This window comes from Sander vitreus, chromosome 13, assembly GCF_031162955.1.
Source record: "Sander vitreus isolate 19-12246 chromosome 13, sanVit1, whole genome shotgun sequence".
Classification (NCBI taxonomy): domain Eukaryota; kingdom Metazoa; phylum Chordata; class Actinopteri; order Perciformes; family Percidae; genus Sander; species Sander vitreus.
In genome coordinates, this window is record NC_135867.1 from 4,072,692 (window position 1) to 4,094,050 (window position 21,359).

General features: G+C 38.9%; 2 protein-coding genes across 2 annotated transcripts in view; one reads left to right on the plus strand and one right to left on the minus strand.

The window, feature by feature from the left end:
• Positions 1-13,378, plus strand: part of pou2f3 (POU class 2 homeobox 3) — a 22,453-nt gene extending 9,075 nt beyond the window's left edge. Inside the window, exons 4-13 of the mRNA XM_078266698.1 lie at positions 903-1,004; positions 2,217-2,322; positions 3,219-3,307; positions 4,038-4,214; positions 5,350-5,491; positions 5,777-5,910; positions 6,529-6,693; positions 9,091-9,133; positions 9,344-9,458; positions 10,257-13,378. Coding sequence (XP_078122824.1) covers positions 903-1,004; positions 2,217-2,322; positions 3,219-3,307; positions 4,038-4,214; positions 5,350-5,491; positions 5,777-5,910; positions 6,529-6,693; positions 9,091-9,133; positions 9,344-9,458; positions 10,257-10,299 — 1,116 coding nt within the window. The 3' untranslated portion in view covers positions 10,300-13,378. The remainder of the gene's footprint in view (positions 1-902; positions 1,005-2,216; positions 2,323-3,218; positions 3,308-4,037; positions 4,215-5,349; positions 5,492-5,776; positions 5,911-6,528; positions 6,694-9,090; positions 9,134-9,343; positions 9,459-10,256) is intronic.
• slc37a2 (solute carrier family 37 member 2) overlaps positions 13,046-21,359 on the minus strand; it is a 17,444-nt gene continuing 9,130 nt past the window's right edge. The window contains exons 8-18 of the mRNA XM_078266696.1: positions 20,335-20,372; positions 20,091-20,246; positions 19,164-19,254; positions 19,007-19,069; positions 18,677-18,762; positions 18,296-18,344; positions 16,898-16,971; positions 16,488-16,566; positions 15,340-15,437; positions 15,111-15,175; positions 13,046-13,352 (exon numbers count right to left, since the gene is read on the minus strand). Coding sequence (XP_078122822.1) covers positions 13,337-13,352; positions 15,111-15,175; positions 15,340-15,437; positions 16,488-16,566; positions 16,898-16,971; positions 18,296-18,344; positions 18,677-18,762; positions 19,007-19,069; positions 19,164-19,254; positions 20,091-20,246; positions 20,335-20,372 — 815 coding nt within the window. The 3' untranslated portion in view covers positions 13,046-13,336. The remainder of the gene's footprint in view (positions 13,353-15,110; positions 15,176-15,339; positions 15,438-16,487; positions 16,567-16,897; positions 16,972-18,295; positions 18,345-18,676; positions 18,763-19,006; positions 19,070-19,163; positions 19,255-20,090; positions 20,247-20,334; positions 20,373-21,359) is intronic.

Below are 21,359 nucleotides of genomic sequence, written 5' to 3' on the forward strand. Positions count from 1 at the left end.
TGCGGATTATTCCACATTTGGTGCTCTAGTGAGTATTTACATCAGCAGGACGGTGTCTGTGGGAGTGACTGAAAATATCCATGTTTTTAATAGTATTTGGACAACAATGGAGCTCTATGGCACAAAGGAATAAGATATATAAGAATTTATACTAAATACTTATTTATACTAATACTAAAAAAAATGTAAAGGATCGACTCCTTGTTGGTTTCTGTCTTTTCATGGGATTTGTTGAGAATATGAAAATTAAAGATTATCACCAGACGTTCTGTACCCTTTAAAAATCAAGTTCAGTTGGAATATAAATATCCGAGAGCCATGATAATGGTAGTGAACAAGACTCAACTGTCTTTTAGACGACTTACATCCTCAGGATAAACTACCTGCTCTCCCCACATATGTCAATAAAGACTCCAATCTCTCTAAAAAAACATCTCAAATAGTTTGAAGCTATTTGGATACTTCTCCAAACATTGTTTTTGGCAAGAGGACAAAGTTTCTTTTAGTGCTCGTGTTTTCAGTAAGATATGGTTTCCAGGTGGGGGTGGGTGGTGTGGGAGGGGGGAGGGTGGGAGGGATTTGCATACTGGCTTGTCCAAGGGGAGGGAGAGAGGCTATCACTCTTTGTATAATGTTTAGTGACCAAACTGGTTCTGGAGCGGAGTGTGTGTGCGTGTGCGTGTGCGTGTGTGTGTGTGTGTGTGTGTGTGTGTGTGTGTGTGTGTGTGCACTCTCTCCACACACACACACACACACACACACACACACACACACACACACACACACACACACACACACACACCCCCATTTGCCCCCAAGACAATGTTTCTCATCTTTTTTACTATTTAAAGTATACATATACCTGAGTTAACACTGTTTTGGTTGTGCTTTCGATGTCTTAGATAAAGACAGAGGAGATTAATGACTCACCTCATTCAGCGGCCACACTGAAGACATGTCATCTGACACAGAGCTCTCCATTGCCTGGAGGTCAGCTGTCTGGGGTCTGTTTTTTTACAATACTTATTTGATGCTTTTAAACACACACACACACACACACACACACACAGACAGCTCTGACAACACCAGCAATACATAAGAACTAAACCTCTGACTTAGATGCAGGATATATGATGTACAGAGGAAATGATATACTCAAAGAGATAACTGCATACTTACATTCATTTGTTGTGGGTGTATGAATGGGAAGATATCAAAGCCTATATGCATATAAATGTACATATATGTAAAAGGAAACGCTCAGTTCCATTACAGTCGACAGTGATGCATCCATAGAGTGTATTAATAAAAGAAGTGGCCCATTTTTAGGCAACCAAAATGTTCCAATTAACTTTGATGAAGTGAAAACACACAGTGAGAGGGTCAAAGTTCAACATTAAAACACTGACAACAGCCAACAAACAAGTTCAGAGGTCTATTTTAATGTACACAGTGTCATGGTTAGCATTGCTAAGCCTCTGTCCTGATTGACAGGACGGTATGTAGCCACGCCCCTAACGCATCCCCTGCTTATCGTCTATTTTAATATAAATGGGACCATAATTTACAATATGAACATCATGCTGTATTGAAAAAGACTTAAATTTAGAGATTAAGGCCATAAACTCGTTATGAAAATGTTTATTGAGGTAATAAATCAAATCAGAAGAAGGGCTTTTTTTCATAGACTTCTATAGAAACAGACTTCTTTTTGGAGCCAGTGGAGTCACCCCCTGCTGGAAATGAGATAGAATGCAGGTTTAACACACTTCCTCATTGGCTTCACTTTTTAGACCCAGAGGCTACATCCACTTATTTTATACGGTCTACGGATGCAACACATAAACATCTGAAGAGAAAGAAGGAAAAACAATAATTAAAATAAATTAATAAACATCCCGCCTTATAAACCAAAAATATTGCAATCTATCATTCCTTTTAAACTGGTTATTGTATATCTAAGCATGTTGGGTATGGGACTGAGTTTCACAGAGTGGCAGTGATAGAAGAAGTACTCAGATTTACATAAGTAGTTACATGTGATTAAAAGCACCCTGTTATAAGTAAAAGTTGTGCATTTTAAATTATATTAGTTCTTGTGTAAATGTACTTTCCACCACTGCAGAGTGCTCATATATAGTACAGTCACTTCAAACTCTTCAAGACTCATTTTGTTGTTGTTGTTGATGTTGTTGTGTTTTTCGTCTCTGCTCTAGGAGCTCACCTCCCTCCACACCATGCAGCAGTTGGTTCTGATGCCACCGTCTCACCTGTCGTCTCCCTCCCCCTTCCTGCTCTCGCAGAGCCCCACCAGCCACCAAGGTGCAGTCTTTAAACTGACTTATTTCCAGGGATTCAGGGATTCATTACGGTTTTAACAAAACATTTGAGCCGTTCCCTAATTCAGAAGTTTTCTTTAAAGGACCAGCATTTTGGGAAATATGCTTAATCAGATTACGTGCCGAGAGTTTGTGGCCTACAATCATTATAAATCTACTGACAGCAGCCGGTTATTTTAGCTATGCATTAAGACTGAAAACAGAGAAGGGAATCAGCTAGCCTGGCTCCGTCCAAAGGAACTGACTAATTAGCACGTTAGATCTAGTGTGTTTAATCTGAACAAAAAAGTGTAAAAAATTATATTTTTAAGGAGGGCCATGTGGACGGACTATATCTTGGCCAGGCGCAGTAAAAAAAAAAAAGCAGGATTAAATATATTAGCATAGACGTGTTGTCTTTAAGGAATAGTCCAACATCTTAAAAAAAGCATTCTTATTTTCTGTCTTTCCCAGAGTTAGATAACAAAATTATATCACATGTCTGTGTATTAAATACAGAGCTGGTCCCAGGACATGCATCAAGCATCAAGAGTGAAAGCAGGGGGAAACAGCTAGCCCATCTGTGCAAAGTTTAAAATTATGCCTTTGAGCTACTTAAGTAACAGGAGGATTAAACAAAAATGTGTGCATTTAGGCTGAGTAACTATTGACGATAGACAACAGTTTATCCATCCGCCTAGTACGTCTGCCTTTGCCCAAAATCAAAACATACAGCTAACAATACCTCTATGTTTCTACCTTTACATTTAATCTGTACATAAACAGAAATATGAAAGATAACAATTTTTGTGGTGCATGCTGCTTGTATTTCTTGACAAACAGCAGCAGCAGCAGCAGCCTCTCAGTTCTTTAAGTCAAAGCCGCTGTTTTCCTTTGCAGCTCTTTTGCAACAGAATCTGCTGTCCCTTCCCTGCCAAAGTCAAAGTAGTCTCCTTCAGCATCAACCTGGACTGGCTCTGACTCCACAGGTAAATCCAGACCACTTCCTGTCTACACACACATCAGCACAAAGTATAATGCACAAAGGATGTCACATTGCCTAATGTGACTCATTGGCTTGGTTTGGCTTGACCGCTCTGTTTCACTCTCACCGCACTCATCGACTTTGTTTGCAGCTGCAGCAGACAGCTGCAAACAGCCTTTAAAACTCACTGTACACAGCAGCAAACAGCAGACAGACAAAGTTAGAGACTAGCTGGTTAACATAGTGAAGCATTTAGTAGCTAAAGAGACAGATATTTCCCTCAGGAGGTGGTGGAGACCAAAAACAGAGCTAACAGAGAGAGAATATTGGAGTAATATTCATCAGTGGACACAAACACAAAGACTCCTTATGAATAATCACGTTGATTAAAGGCTGCTGGATGTGGAAATAAGCAACTCTTTGCTAACAAGTTTCACCTAAACTTAGCAGGTGATAATATGTCAGTTTTGTATTAAAGCTTGTTTCTGCTGCCGCCAAGTGGCCAAAAAATCTGTTAATTCAGCTTTAAAGGTACAATTTGGGTACAAAAATTGCACTTTTGGAACAAATGGTAAAATGATACCAAAAGAAAGCCAATATCTGAAAATCTTACTAAATAAATGTTGAGTCTTGCAGATACATTACAGTTGTTGTTGTTGTTGTTGTTGTTGTTGTTGTGTTCTTTTACATTACCTGGAAATAAACCTTTGTTCTGTGATGTCGCTCTGATCCAGGCTATGAGTCGCTCTGGTCTGGCAGGACAGTCTATGGAGAACCACATGGACATGTCCCACCTGCAGATGCCCAAACACATGTCTGTACCACCACAGGAGGAACCCAGTGACCTGGAAGAACTGGAGCAGTTTGCTAAAGCGTTCAAACAAAGACGCATCAAACTGGGCTTCACTCAGGTAGATAAGCGAAAGAACCCCACCATATTTTCCTTTAAGGGCCCTGACATCTAATGTTATGGAGAAGATTTGAAAACTAGAGACCAAGTTTCCAGGGTCTTAAGGAGATTTACTTTAAAACCTTGCTTTAGACTTTTGATGTTTTTTTGTATCCTGTATTTCTCAGGTTGCTCCGTCAGGCCGTATTCATAGTTTGTGCTGGAACCCTAAAGACACATTCGTATTGGCAATCATGTCTATCTGTTAAAGATTCAAGATTCAGAATCCTTTATTAATCCCACAATGGTGAAATTAACACTGTTGCAGCAACAAGGGATAGGGGGAAAAGTACAAGACACAGATAAACAAACAATAAATAAATATAAGTAAAGAGAATAAATAGTAAAACGTATTTAAAGTATTGCACAGCCACATTTTTAATGCACGATATATCAGTCCTGGTGTGTGTGTGTTGTCCATGTGGTCTACTGGTAGCAGTGCTGACAACAACCTTATTTGAAAGGTGAATGGGAAAATTGTAACTCAAACTGTCCGACTTCCATCAACTTTGACCAACCGTGCTTACTGTAGTTGTGTGCACAATTTTTTTTATGTGCAATGAGGGATTATTAGCAACATTTCACCTTCAGTTTTCACTTTCAATAAAGTGGTTTATATAATCTGGCTGAACTGCTGGTTTGTTTTTTTAATTCGTATTGTGTTTGTTGCCTTGTTGGTCTTGTAGTGATGTTCCCAGATCTCAGCAATAACTTCATTGAGTACGATGTTACCGTAGCTGATAGAAATGGGGGACAAAACTACGAAAATAAGACACAAGTTGTAATATATGAGAATTATCCTTAGATACCTAGAGTTTGGTTGGTTTGGAATAATATTTCACATTTGCAGCGTTTAGATTTTATTTTCATAACAAAAATCCATTTGGGGTTGTTACTTTGAAAGAACTTTTAAAGACTATAATAGCTTTGATAGTTGATCAAATATGAGCATGAACGTTTATTTTTAATCTTGGAAACAAAAAATCGTCAGTCAGGAAAACTCCATCAACTGAGAAAGACTGGGACCGGCATCAAATATATTTTTTTCTATACTTTGACTTTTGCATAAGAGGGTGTTACAGTGTGTGTTTTCACAGGGAGATGTGGGCCTTGCGATGGGAAAACTGTACGGGAATGATTTCAGCCAGACCACAATCTCTCGCTTCGAGGCTCTCAACCTCAGCTTCAAAAACATGTGCAAGCTCAAACCTCTGCTGGAGAAATGGCTGAGTGATGCAGGTACAACACAGTGACCACCATTTTGATTTTATTATTATTTTGTATAACACTAGAGGGCTAGAAACAAGCAAAGCAAATGTAAAAGTCAATAAAAAATAAATGTATCTTTAAGAAGAATTTAGGCAGAAAAACAACTTTTCATAGATTTCTGAGTTAAAAACATGACACAAAATGTCTTTAGTATTAATTCTGCAACACAAAATATAAACTAAAAGTCAGAGTGCAACTGTTACTTACAGTTGATGATAAATGTCCTTGTTATATATTTTTATTGTTCCACATTAGAGAACTCACCCTCTGACTCAGTGAGCAACCCCACCTCTCTGCCGCCCCTGATCGAGGGATACGGGCGCAAACGGAAAAAGAGGACAAGCATTGAAACCAACATCAAGCTGACTCTGGAGAAAAGATTCCATGACGTGAGTTCACGACTGAATAGAAATTTGAAGAGTTGTTTTTTAGTGAGTGCTTTCAAAGTTATATAATGTATTGTGTATAGACAGAAAAGTTGGTTAATGCATTCATTATAAACCAACTTTTCTGTCTATTCACAGACACGTTAAGTTATGTTTGTATGATGCATGACCATTTCCTCATCCATCATTGATGTTAAACAATTAAAGTCACTATGTGTAAATAATAATAATAATAATCCATTTTATTTATAAGAATCAGAAAGGAGTTTATTGCCACAGTAGTTACCCAAGTGGAATTTGCCTTGGTGATTGGTGCATACATACAAACAAACATATTAAACATTAATAAGAATAAACAATAAATACAGATTCTTCATATAGCGCATTTCGAAGTAAGACACTTTACAATAAAACCAGCACATTCACCACATTAAAAACATAAAAGCAATAAAACCGACACAAAAGACAAGCATGATAAAGGCAAGTGAAACAATGAAACCAGCAGCTAACAGCAGGTGAAATGTAATATTGTGTAATGGTGAAGGCTAATCTAAAGAGGTAGGGTTTGATAAGTGCTTACATTTAAAGGATAAAATCATTAAAAAAAATTTTGGTTTCCAGAACCCCAAGCCCAACTCCGAGGAGATAACCCTGATCTCAGAGCAGCTGGCCATGGAGAAGGAGGTGGTTCGAGTTTGGTTCTGTAATCGGCGTCAGAAGGAGAAGAGGATCTACTGCCCGGTGACTAGTTTATCGGTCAAATCACACAGCTACAACTCCAGAATGGTTAGCTGTCTAAAACATCAATCTCTTTCACTTAGAAACACCAAATACTATAGGCTACTCCTCTCACATGATACTTTTCCTTTAATTTAAAGTCCATGTGTGTTCATAATCATTTGCAACAACCAGCTCAAATATGTCACATTAATGGGTCATAAAACAACATTTTTCAGCTTGGTGGTTAATAAATATTACAGATTTATTTTTGATGAGTCCATCTACCGTTTCAGGGGTTACTTTGCAGTGTAGAAAGTTTTTGCCAATGCTGGAATAGTAACTTTTTCTGCAGGATTTACTAAGTGCACACACATAATCCAACAAGTCCTCCAAACCATACGACGATATTGATCGTTTATCCCTACCCTCTAATATAGTGGTCCTCAATGTTCAATGAGAGACAGAGTAGGGACCCCCTACTACATGTACTGTATAAAATAAAGTTGCATTACACTGGGCCAGATGGATGAAAATGAATGAAAATGAAAATGAAAATGAATAAGCTTAACTTAAATGAATAAGCTTAACTGCATGGCTACATAACCTATAGTAAGCTTATCTTTAATGTGTACATTACATTAACATTGTTCTTTTGCCACAAATAGCCAATTTATCTTTGCTCTTAAAATGTTAGATTCCTTTAAATGTATCTTTTCAGGCATATGTACCTAATTAAAAAAAAATAAATAAATAACTTTTTCAAAACATAATTTTTTAAACATAATTTGGCGGCCCCACCTCCACTAACTCCAAGGATCCCCAAGGGGTCACGGACCCCCTGTTGAATGACTCTGCTCTAATACCACTCACAGGAGCATTTCATAAATGTGCGCCCCTAGTGGTGGCAAGAAATACAACCCACAGGAGCGTTTTCCATCCTCATATCTAAACCAGAGAAAGTAACGGTCGTGGTTTTAATGGTGTTTTAAGCCCCCAATGTCGTCTTCCAGGCAGCGCTGCCTGGAAGACGACATTGATTAGGCAATGGTTAGACTCTTTAGGTTTGGGTTAAGGTTAAGGTTAGGTGTTAGGTGTTAGGTGTTAGGTGTTAGGGTTAGGGTTAGGGTTAGGGTTAGGTGCGTTGAAGTCGACAGTCGCAGTGCTGCCTTGAAGTCAATGTTGGGGGCTTAAAACACCATCGAGCGGTTTTAACGGTCACAGTTTGATTATGTCTAGGCACCAAAACCACTTAGTTAAGTTAAGAAAACGATCGTGGTTCCCGGGATGGGAGAAAAACGTGCTCTTGTTAACTGGCATTTCTTTAAACCAATCACAATCGTCTTGGGCACTAAGCGCCTGATGGAGCAACAGCGCCTCTGCAAAATAGCCTCGGGAAGGAACTTGTTTTGGTGGAATGTGTGTACGTTTAAAAGTTGTTTTAGTCGTACAACAGAAAACTCAGATTGGACAGATAATCTAGCTCGCTGTCTGGATTTACCCTGCAGAGATCTGAGGAGCAGTTAACCATAGTCCTCACAAATCCACCGGAAGTTAGGACGCCAACACAAAGAAAGAGGAAGGTAACGGATATCCGGCCTAAATGAGGGACATCCGGTGGAATTTCCGGCGGCACCGGAGCAATCCCAGTGCCGGTTTTATTAAACAGAACACAATCTGGTCTCCTGGGTAAAAGTCCTGTGTTTGTTTGTCCCATCCACCACCCTAACCTCTACCTCTTTACGCAGAATTTGGCGCTCTTGAACTTTTTCACCTTACTTTCTGCTTTGCACGCGTCATAAATACTACGGCCACTAGAGGGCGGCGCCACTATAAACGTAACTATAAGTAGTAACTATAAGTCATAATTGCTGCTTTAACAAATGACTTACGTGGGCGTTTTTCGGAGGACAGTCTCGTGTTTTCATTTGTAGAACAGCCAATAGGAACGCCCTCTTTCTGAAATGACCTATGAAATGTCTCTAGACCCTTTTTAGGGGGACTCGAGCGTTAATAGTGTCAAAAAACGTTAGCTGACGTTGTTCAGTAGCTGGCTCAGAGATTATCGGCTAATGAAATGCCTGATTTAGCAGCGGAGGTTAACACTTTTGCAAGGCGCTGTATCCGTGTTACATTCTCATAAAGAGCTGAGGCCCCCCTAAAGGTCTGATCCTAGAATCGCCCCTGTTTTGAGACCACTTGAATTACCATATGCTGAAAGGTTGTTTGCTCAGTGACATAAAAAAACAACGCCTACCCCAGTTTTAGTTTAATAAAACATGCAGTTTTTTGCAAGTGACCAAAGTTCAGTTAGCACAAGCTAAGCTCTTGTCAAGCCTTTAGTACGCAAGAGCCTTTACTGCTGACATTGATTTACACACAAGTTTTCACTGAGCGTCATTTCAAAAACAAATCAAAAACAGTTTAAATCAAACTAAATTGATTTCCATTTTCACACTGTTTCAGGCCTCAGCATCCAGATCCTACAGCCCTCTGGCTTCAGGTGGAGGCAAGTACCATGTCCTTCGTTTACCTATTTGTAAAGTTCATTCTTGATGTTGGAAACAAGATAACATTTTAATCTCTTATCTCACTATCCAGGGCTAATTAGCACAATAATAGAAACGCACAGTTAGTGTTGAGTATGATTCATGCATGTGGGTTTCTGCATGCGTGTGCATATGTTTATAATAATAGTGTTTTGACCTTTTCCTTCCAGTTTCATCAAATTCCTCTCCAAACAGTGCAAGCCGCGAAGCTTCTCCCAACAGTCTTCCCGCAGCCTCCGTCTCTTTAACGTCTCAAGTCAACCCAGCTTCCTACAGCACAACCGGGTAAGAAACATTAACCTCCTCACCCCTGCACACCGCTTCTGCTCTCATACACTTTAAAGATACAATAACATGGAGCCTTTCAGGTGTACAAAGGAGATTAAGATGTGTAGTAGCTGCGTCATAATGGATCCCATCTGGTTTCTTGGCAAGACTCAGTCTGTCAGTGTGTTCCTCTTCTATCTGATGTTTCTGGATTAATATTCCTGCTGCATTCATGTGTGTGTTGCATTTTACTGCTGTAAATGTTGAAGGTTGTGTTCATTTGTACTCCTTTTACATACTGTTGGCTAGTTTATTCTACAACAATGCATCATATTCTATAAGATCATCATATGTTTGTAGCATCGCTGTCCTGTGAGAACCACGTATCTCTAAAAAGTTTTAAACTTTTCATGGTGAGAATAACAGGCCTGTTTTCAGTTTTGTGACGATGCATTTTCCAGCTGATCCGAGAAGCTTTTTAAATACTTTAATAAACTTAAGCAGTAGTAGAATTTTCTCAACACATGACGGAACATTTCATTCTTCAGTTTATCACAAACATTCAACATCAACACATCTGGAGATACGTGGTTTTCACTGGACAGGGATGGGATGAAAAACTGACGTCTGAGAAGTACTAAAGCTGTCAGACTAATGTAGTGGAGTAAAAAGTATAAAGTTAGGACTCAAGTAAAGTACAAGTACCTCAAATGTGTACTTATGTATAGTGCTGGAATAAATGTACTTAGTTAAATTCCACCACGGGTCTTCTGTCACCTATTAGTCTAAGTAGATAATCTTGTGATCTTCTTTCAGGTCCTGGTACCGCACATGGAACCCTGCTGCGTATCATCACTGAGAAACTCCATCATATGAAGCTTTCGATGAAGCTTTTTTATTTTGAGGAGGATGTACCCTGAAGATGTGTGATGGAGTGGCACGACAATACCTGTTATTAACATCTGCTTTGTCTCATGACGGAATCATGAGACAAAGCAGCAGAGGACTACAAACACTCACCACACTGCTGTTAGGATGGCCTCGAGCTGTTTGATTTGCATTCATGTGACTCTTTACCTAGATCAGCTGCAGAGAGGAAGAATACACAGAAAAACACACACACAGACACACCTGACAATATATCATAAAAACCCTAGCAGGAATTCTCATATTCAAGCCTGTATGGCTCAAATAATCTGTTCAAATGTCAAACTGTTCCTTTTTTCTGCCATCTTTACATTATGCTGGACTCCAATGATCTCAGTTTTGCTGTTATTTTAAGTTTTTATGTTATTATAGTTAGTGTTTTGTTTTGGTGAATTTGATTCAATCCTCCATTGTGTACTGCTTGTCTGTCTAATTAAATATGCAGTCTAAAGAAAGGGATTTCATAGAACTGCATGTTCATGACTGGGGCAAAAGGCCTTATATTAGTGAGCAGAATGGCTTTTGATTTGGTTATTTTAGTTCTTTAAAGCAGTTTAACTAAACTGGTGAGAGTAAATGTAGACCTCTGCTGGTCCAAACCAGCTGCTGGGGCTTCTGTTTATTTTGTCACTTTTTTCCCCCTGCTGTGGCTTGTTGTTCTGCTTACTACGGACTCTCGTAAAAAAAAAAAAAACTGCCTTTCAGACCTCAAGTCATGGATGGATTACTGAACTGGCCGACTGGGCACAGGCCAAGGGGCCCCAGGGGTCAGGGGTCCTGACTGATAAAATGTCGCTAAAAAAAAAACACATAACGATCACAAAGAGACGCTAAATGACCACAAACATACACAAAATGACAGAAAGATACACATACTGACCAGAAACGACCAAAAATGGCTACAGAGACACAAAACGACCACAAAAAAATGTAAAATGACAAAAAAGGAGACTCAAAATGATCACAGAGACTCAAAGTTACTACTAAGACAAGCAAAATGACTAGAAATAGATGCAAAACACCCACAGAAAGATGCAAAACAACTAAAAATAGACGTAAAACTACCGCAAAAAGACACAAACGACCAAAGATGACTATAAAGAGACACAAAACGAACACACAGAAAAGTTAAACTACTAAAAATAGATTCAAAATGACTAAAAATTAGGGCTGTCAAACGATTAATTTTTTCTTAATCGCTGAATTTCTATAGTTAATCACGATTAATCGCATGTTTTATCACATAATTAAAATTCTATTATTTTGCATTTCAGAACAGTTTTTAAGTACATATTAACAATGGAAAGCAGTTCTTACCAGTTAATCTTGATTGGGAATCAAATGAATGCAAAGAAAGTTACTTTATGAACATGACTTTAAGATTTGTATTTGTTTATTTTTTTATTTATTTACTGTAAACAAAAGAAAAATGTGGGAATCTGTCATTATTGCACAATTCCTCCAAGTACCTAACTAAAAAAACTAAAAAATCCCTATCCTTACACCACAGCCATTAACTGAGATGTAACACTTTGCTTATACAAACAAAATGGTCCAAAAACCGGATGCCACAGCAGGACATTTGTAACTTGTAATTTGGACTGCAAAGTAGAAAAACTCAAGACACAACCTTTTATTTATTTAAGCCAATAACTAAGACAGACCAGTCTGGTGACATTTTCACATTCTAGTGATTTTAGAACAGCTAAGGGGCGTGTAAAATAAATTAACGCTTTATGCTCGGCCCTTTATCGGATCGCGATTAACGCGTTAATGCTGACAGCCCTACTAAAAATAGATGCAAAACAATCACAAAAATGTGCAAAATGACTAAAAATAGATGCAAAACAATCAAAAAAAAGTGCAAAATGATTACAAGGGGATGCAAGATGACTCTTTGAGTTTGGGTGTCTTGTAGACTAAGTCTGGGCCCAGGGGCCCATTGTCTCGTAATCCATCCATGCCTCAAGTCAAACTTGTTTGTTTCATTTGTGAATGATGAATTTCTGTTTTTTGAGTGTCCATTGAATATTATTTTTTATTTTAGAGAAATGTTTTTCAGTGGTACGAAACTCTGAGCTAAACCACTATAATTATGATGTTATATAATGTAACAGCAGGTACTTTTTAATGTTTTACATTGTAACTGAAGCTACTGTGCTAAAGGTTAAAAGTGGAAACAGTGCTGTTTGATCCTCTGAGTCTCAGGGAATCATTTCTCTTTACCTCTTAACTCCAGGGACCCTTATTAACTTTTATTAAACAGGGAGGAGTCGGGGTTTTGAACCGCCAACCCCGTGATTAGCCGACGATCGCGCCATTTTATGTACAACAGTTTCCTGGATATTCATAATTTGATCTCTAAAGTTGGCATAGCTGAAAGTTCAAAATATAGAGAGGTTAATGCTTCGATTTAAAAAAAAACATATTTCAAACCTGCACTATTTTATCTGACACGAGAATCGCCTCAACAACTTAAAATGGGTCTTTCAAAGTGTTTTCCAGAGTGTTAGGCTGAACTACTTCAAAGATGGATCAATAATCAACACTCATTAATGAATGAATGCTGTATAAAATATAAAATCTGGCAACAGCAAGTACTACCAAACTGTCACATGAATTATTATTGACCTGAAATTGTGAGTATTGTGAGGATGCAGTAACTCAGGAGGCAGAAATTAAGAAAATTCCCATTATGTACAATTTTAATGATAAAAGAATATTAAAACAAACAAAGTTAGAATGAGTAGATTAGTCATAAAAAAAAGCGTGGTCTCCATAAAGACACATTTCTCTCTGTTTTACAATAAGAAGGCATCAATCGTCAGTTTAGTGCCTTGAATCTTCCACTGGTGCCTCCTCTGGTTTCCTCTCAGCCTAAATGGAAAGAGGTCTCCAGCGGTACACTGAGTTTCAGCATTGTCTCCCTCTTTTTTGTGTTTGGGTCCCGGTTTGATTCTGTGTGCGTTTCAGATTTCTTTGAACCTGGAATAAAAAGATTTGAGAATGACTATTAGACATTTATTAAGCAGCCAATTACAATAACCCTGTTACAATAACCCTGTATTACAGTATCCTTGTTGTATTCCTTGTTTAAAGTAATTGTTTGACATTTTAGGAGATACACGTATTCATTATCCTGCTGAGAGTTAGATGAGAAGACCGTTAGCTTAGCTTAGCATAAAGACTGAAAACAGGGAAACGACTAGCTCGGTCCAAAGTTTAAAATACCTACTAACACCTCTAAAAATCAACACGTCATATCTCCATTGATTAATCCATTTAAAAACAGGAATGTGAAACAATAATGTGTGTGTTTAGAGGGAGTTACATAATCTAACTATTTCTTAATGAATAACAGTTGATCAGTCTGATCAGCACATAACTCCCTGTAAAAACCACAAATCATAGCCTTTACATTTACAGTTTCCCCCTTGCTTCCAGTCTTTCTGCTAAGCTAAGCTAATCACCTCTTGGCTCCAGCAATGGACTTAAAAGGTAACTACCGTTTTTTTCAACCTATTTTCCTATGTTTTTTGTGTCTAAGTGACTGATGGGAACAACAATCTTTGACATTGGTCCAGTATTAAGCGAGATCACTGCAGTCGGCAGTGGGGAAACAAGCTACAATGTAAGTTAATAGCTTGTATTTACCTTCACAAAAGTGCTCGTTTTGTCACTGACAGGCTCAGATTAATATTCTAAGTGTCCGACAACATTATGGAAAGGATCCCTTCAGAGATAGACCTTTAAAACCTCTTTGAGACCTTTCTGTTTAACAAAAAACAGCTCTGATGTTGCTAGCGCTAAACCCACCAGACTCCATTTAAAAAAGCAATACTTTTAACGTGTATAGAGCCAACATATTTACACATGTAAATTGGTAAACTATGTGTTTATGCAAACCAAAACTAGAGTTGTGATGGTTGAAAAAGTGGAAAGACAACCCAAAACGCCTTTTCATAGTTTTATTTTGTTTCTGTCGACTTTGAATGTCGACTTTGAATGAATATATTTTACGATGCTAAAATTACTGTTTATTTACATGGAGTCTGGTGGGTTTAGCGAACACAATTTCGCGGATGTTTTTATGTTTAAAAAAAACAGAAAGGTTGACCTCCTTAGAAATCCTTTCCATAATGTTGTCAGACACTTTGAATATTAATCTGAGCCTGTCAGTGGCAAAACGAGCACTTTTGTAAACGTAAATACAAGCTGGACAATTGTCCTGTTAACTTACATTGTAGCTTGTTTCCCCGCTGCCGACTGCAGCGATCTCGCTTAAAACTGGACCAATGTAAAGATTGTTGTTACCATCAGTCACGTAGACATAAAAAAATAGGAACATAGGTTCCAGGTTGAAAAAAAAAAACAGTAGCTACTGGCATTACCCTTTAATGCACCGACATGTAAGTGGCATCATTCTTTCAAAAATGTTGAACCACTCCCTTTAGAAGAATGAATTCCAATCTAATCTAACAGCGTCTAAAATCTTCTTTCCGATTGTAGAAAGGCGGACGTGAGGCTGTTTTTGTAACACGAATGATATCCTTTTGGCACACTTCTTGTCTTAATCTGGGTTTTCATTGTATGGCATCCTTACTGGGTGGTTTTGAAACGTGCTTTCACAGATTTGTAGTTTCTGTATAAGTAGTTACAATCCTGTTAAAAAAATATATAAAAGGTAAAGTTCAAAGAAATGGCAACAGTTTCGTTATCACCACAGCTGGTGGTGAAACTCACCCTCTGGCTCGGGGGCCGCGTCCACACCAACCCTGAGCTTCTTTGAAAACGAGCCTGGACAAAAACTGAAGACAAAACAATGTGTCAGTAAGGGTGTCGTTACCGGATTTGAATAAGCAGTAACAACAGAAAGATCTCAGCAAGTTTTGAGCCTAGTGTTTCAAGCCTTGCTGTGTTATTATAGTGTGAGAGATTAAAGATGTCAGTGGGGTGAAGAGCGGTTTCTGACCAGGCAGGCCAAGACGTCGGCAGAGATGAGCATGTAGAAGACGTTGTTCCAGCCGGTGGGAGAGATCACACCGGCCAACAGAGGACCCACCGCAGCTCCTGCACAGAACACGCCAATGTCACTCCCTGTTTCCCTTAATATGTAACAGCAACAACTTTCAACATTTTTTTAATTCGTTTACCAGAAAACATCAAAGTGCTGAAATGTTCTCATTGAAAAGCCAAATGTTCAATGCAAAAGGAAGGCAGGAAAATAGAAAAAAAACATTAAATGAATTTAATATGTCAATATTTCACTCGTTTAAATTGTCTTACATATTATATGTTAACAGTTTCCTTTTTAATTATTTTTTTACTATTGTGAGTTTAAATTTCACTTTCCAAACCTTCATAACAGTATCTCATTTCCTTTTTTAATTAACATTTTTATGGCCTTATCCTGAGTACTTCCAAAGAATTAATTTTTTTAATGAATTCATTGGAATTAATTCCCTGCACCACAAAGGAGACAAAGCAAGTGTTGTGTGTTGCTTTCTACTCATATTACCATGAGTAATGAAATATAATTAAAATGTATTTTTTCCTTTTTAATTTGAAATTTCTGTGTAAAATGATCCTCCACGGGTATAAAGAAGAGAAGCTAAGGTAAGTTGTTTTGGCCAGTTTGCTGCAGCAAAATAAACTGTAAATACACAACCCCAACGTATTATCACCTTTTTAAGCTGATACGGTAAACGGTTTGCTATTTACACATCGAGCAGACACGGAGCAACATTATCACGCAGAGTTCTTTTGTCCAGTGTTAATCCCCCTTTAGCTCTGTTTTTGGGCTCCGCAGGAAAATCTAACCGTCCCTAATGGTTAAATGCTTCACGTTATTCACAGGCTAGACGCCTACTGTGTCTGTCTGAGGTTTGGTGCTGGGCAGGTAGTGTACAGTGCTTTTATCCGAACTTTTTAGCTAAAAATCTAAAAGAAATCTAGCATGATGAGCAGCGTTTGTGGGTCATAAAACCAAAACAATGAGCTAAAAGAGGCTGAAACCCACCATACAGTTGAGAGGAACTACATAGCTGGTGATAACATTAATTTGATCCATAGGATTAGGGGAGCTTTAAAAGAGTGATGTAAAAATAACTGCATACGTACCTATTGAACCAGTGCCGTCAATAATTGCTGTCACCGTTGACAACGCCCTGGAGTTTCCTCTCAGACTCTCGTGTGTTCCCTGTTGCAACAAAGACACAAAACACAAAAGTGTTCGCATCATCATAAACTTAAAATAATAGCACTGATTATGCAGAAAGGCAATTTTCAGCAGAATATTATATATTATTTGATTATTAATTAGTGACACATTCATGTGTTCATCACTTTATTGTTGCAGCTGGTAAAGGTGGGTACTGCTGGGTAGTTCAATCTATAATACATGTCATCATTTATTAGTTGATTTACTCTTATATTTTGTAATAATCATCTGAATCTGTAAAGTATGATGATTTGTTAACAGACGGCAGGGACGTAAAACAGTGGGTTTCCCATGATGCTTCAGGTCTTACCAGGTCAGCAGATACAGCAGTAGTGATGAGGGCGTACGGTCCATTCACCAGGCCTCCACACAACAGCAGCATACCTACATATATGAACAAAAACACTTTTTCATTTGTTTCTACACTGTATATAAACCATAGACTGTATATAAAGATGGACGACATGTCTCCACTTCCTCCCACAGTACAAAAGTGAAGCTAAAATATCCCGGAAACGGGTGCCGCCATCTTGTAATTTTGGAGCCAGAGTCTGCACAGTAGTGATGGGGCGGTAGAGCCGTGGTATCAAAGTCCCGCCCATACACCCGCTCGACCAATCGCGAGTCAATCATGACACTTCACCCCGTTTTTACAGCATCAAATAACTAATGAAAAACGAAACTTATCAGAAAAAATGAACACTTGAACAAGCATCAGCGTCATAAGAACAACCTAAAATGACAGAAACATCTTTGGGAAAAATGTATTTGACATACTTTGACTTTTTAGTTTGGCCCATGTTACATCCATTAACATTGAGGGGACGGGATTTATACTGCAGCCATCCACAAGGGTGATCAAGATGTTTTGGCTTCACTTAGTCTATACCCACGACGTTCCACTTCCGGGGTTGCTCCGGTGCCGCAGGCCGATGTCCGTCATCTTCCGCTTTCTTTGTGTTGTAATTTTAAACTCCAGTGGATTTCTGAGGACTATGGTTAACTGCTCCTCAGCTCTCTGCAGGGTAAAGCCAGACAGCTAGCTAGACTATCTGTCCAATCTGAGTTCTCTGTTGCACGACTAAAACAACTTTTGAACGTACACATGTTCCACCAAAACAAGTTCCTTTCAGAGGCTATTTTGCAGAGGCACCGTGCAGAGCTTAGCGCCGCCCAAGACGATTGTGGTTGGTTTAAAACAAATGCCAATAAACCAGAGCACATTTCTCTCCCATCCGGGAATGCTGTGTGGACTAGCCAGACCTTCCTCCGCTCCGCAGCGTGTGGATGGTCTGGCAAAGTGAGACTAAGCGTCACTTAATACAGTCTATGCATCCACCCGTGATATAATCGGTGAGTCATTTCTGATGACGGACGACTTATTTTGTACTTTTAAACAGGGCTACTCTGCTTTTGGCTTCGAGTTACATCAGGAGGGTGCGGTGGAGTCTGTTGAAATGATTTGGTACACTGTGAGCACAACGTGGAGAAGTTAAAGACTGCTGTCGAGCTATCTGCTCTCCCTTGCACACACCACCACCTCATTAGGACTCACTGACTTAAAAGTGAAACATTTTCCCCAGAAGTGAAACAGTAAGTATGTATCCTAAAATCTCAGAAGGATTTGGTTTTAACTTCGGCTCATTCTAGTGGGGAAAAAAGCAAAACCTTCTGAGAAATAAAACAGACATGAGTAAAGAAGTCTTACCGACTGTAGTACCAATGTTCCTTTGTCCGATAGAATTATAGAGGAAAAGCTGCAACATGAACAAAACAGACAATAGGCAGACATCACACAATCAGCTTAACATTCAGACGTATATATACTGTATGTCTACTGCTAGTATGTTCATTTCCCCCCCCCCCCCAAGACAAATATCCTTATCCTTTTAATACACACTACTGTTGAAAAGTTTGTAATTTGCTGTTATATTGATATATTTCTTTCAGGAGATTTCAAACTGCTCAACGGTAGTGTATAACTTTTGGATTCAGACCTGGGAGCCACTGGTTTTAAAAAGTGACCTTGCAAATGTGTGATCAAACCGTACCGTCATAAAAATAATTTGATTTATTAAATGACACTCACCATTGGGGCAGCAGCAATCAACATGACGCAGCAAGTTGTCGCTCTCCCACCTGTGTAGTCAGACACAAGGCCCGCCGCGATGCCTCCTGTAGACACACAGCACATTTCATTTTTTTTTAATTATCCTTTATTTAGCCTGAAAGGTCCCACTGAGATACAAGAGCTCTTCTTCCAAGGAGTCCCGGACATTCAAGTCAGATCATGTCTTCCTGGCTGTGATCGTGTTCATCTGTTACACCATTTTAACTATGACAGGATGTTGGCAACGAACACAACAATAAACAATTCACATGTGAAAATGAAACCTATCAGTCGAAGCTCAAAGCTTACCCACGATTCCTCCTACATCAAACAGCGTCGACATGTCTCCTGCCTGTTTTGCTTCAAAATGGGCTGAAAATGAGAAATAAAACATTAAAAATAATGTGGATGAAATTATATCACGTGTATGATACCTCATTTGGGGAAAAAATAAGTAAATACTGACCAACATTTGAGATGTAGAGAGGAAGCCAGTAGAGGAAAGTGTAGCTGACCAGCTTGGCGAACAGTAGGCAGAGAGAGAACTCCACCACTCCCTGAGTCAGACATAAACACACCATTAAAACCTTTTATCATCTTAAAATGTCTTAATTATCACAGTGCTTTAAATGTCTGAGTCTCTCTCTCTCGCTATATATATATATATATATATATATATATATATACCGTATATTTGTAAAGGGTTAGTTCAGATTTACAGGTCACACAATAACACAAACAAACTAACTGATTGAACAGCAACTCCCGTGTTCTGTGAGGTAAAGTTACTGTTTTTGTTATAGGCATAGATGGATGTATAACCCCGTCTGACAGCAAGAGAAAGTGGTGAAAATATTCTAAATATAACTAACAATTAAAGGGATATTTATTTGTTCTGGTGGTCTTATTTTATGTGACTAAAATGTATTTTGTATTTTGTCCTGTAACTAATACTCTTGACTATGGAGAAGTAGCTCATACAACCCCCCTCCCCCCCCCATTTCATTCACAATTTTGGAAATAATTTCTTCTAATAAAATTAAAAGTCACTATGTGTGTATTTTATGTGATTACATGTATAACATATTTCAACTAAATCCCATTGCATAAGTTTTTATTGGTATATTTGCAGATGTTGGTGTCATTCCTGATACCGCCACCAGATGGGGCCATAGTAAGCCATTTTCAAATCCTACACATAGTGGTTGTATATCATTCAAACTGTACACATTCTAAATATATAAAACACATTATCATTTATTTATTTTTTATAAATACAACTTTCAAATACAAAATAATGTACCAATAATTCAGAATTACCTTTTTCTAATTCAGCTCTTTTAAACCAAAGCAAGGACATTTCGATAGTCAAAAACAGTTAGTGTCCACTCACAGGTATACTGAGAGCCCCACAGAAGCTGATGGCCTCAGGGTGCTCCTCAACAACGACAACATCTGCGGGCTCAGTGGCGATGGCACCGTTGAGCGATCTGTCTACATGGGATGAGTTCTGCAGGAGAGGCTCCGTCTCGCCGCTCTCCTGTTCGCTCTGACAACACAAACGCACACATGCATGAGTTTAAGCAGTCTTTGTTACGGATGAATTAGGAAGATGAATGTTTGTGCTTTTAACTCACATGGTGCTGAGGAGGAGTGCAGTTGACGTCTTCAGGTTCTGAATAAGAGAGAGGAAAAGATGCAATTGAGAACTTCAAAGCAACATTCAAGTTCGGCAAGAGATGTAGTCTTAAGCCCGACACACCAACCAGACGGCCGACCCTCGGCAGAAAAGGCAGCTGGGCTGATCAGTCTCCCCAAATTGGTCAAAAAAGCGCCTCGGAACACACCGAAGAGACGAGACGTAATACATCTCCATAACAGTAGGCGGCGCTAATCTGTATTGTCGCCCAAAAATGAAAACCGGCAGCTGATTGGACAAACGCGTCACGTGGGTCTGGTTTCTCCGGAAATTCAAAGACAGACTGTCATGGCGGCTCGTTCAGAATACGATCTCATATTTTACTAAAATACTTCACTGAAACGTGTTTCTGAAAACATTTTAAGCGAGAAATAGGCCGTGCAGTTGCTGAATCTGTCTTCATTTCAGATCGACAAAGGTCAGTTTAAAAGATTTGTCAGATTTTGAGAGACTCTAGTCACGCTCATTCCGCTCCCCGTTTCCAGGTTAGCTCTCCACCAATCAGATGGGTCATTTGAGTCCGACTGCCGGCAGTGCCCGCCCCACTGACTATGTCAAATCGGCCAAAATGAAGGACGACGGCCCCTCGGACGTACGACGGCACGGAACACACCGAACAGACTCGAGTCACCGACCTCACCAGACTGTCCAACGGCCGGTTATCGGGTTAGTGTGTCACGACCTTTAGATGACAAGATGCCAAACATGTCTCACACCTAACTCGGTACTGAGGGCTGAAATTAATAATCTGCCTCTGGGTAAAACAGGGACAAATCAACTGATCGATGAGTCGATTGACCGAACATTTCGTACATTCCTGCACAAACTGTGCAGCTCTTCCACTGAAAAACATATCTTTTTAAGCAGTTCTTATATTTTTCATATTTTCTGTTAATAGTAGTACATTTTTCTTTTTTATATTATGTCTTTGTCGTTAGGCACCAAAACATCAACACACATTCG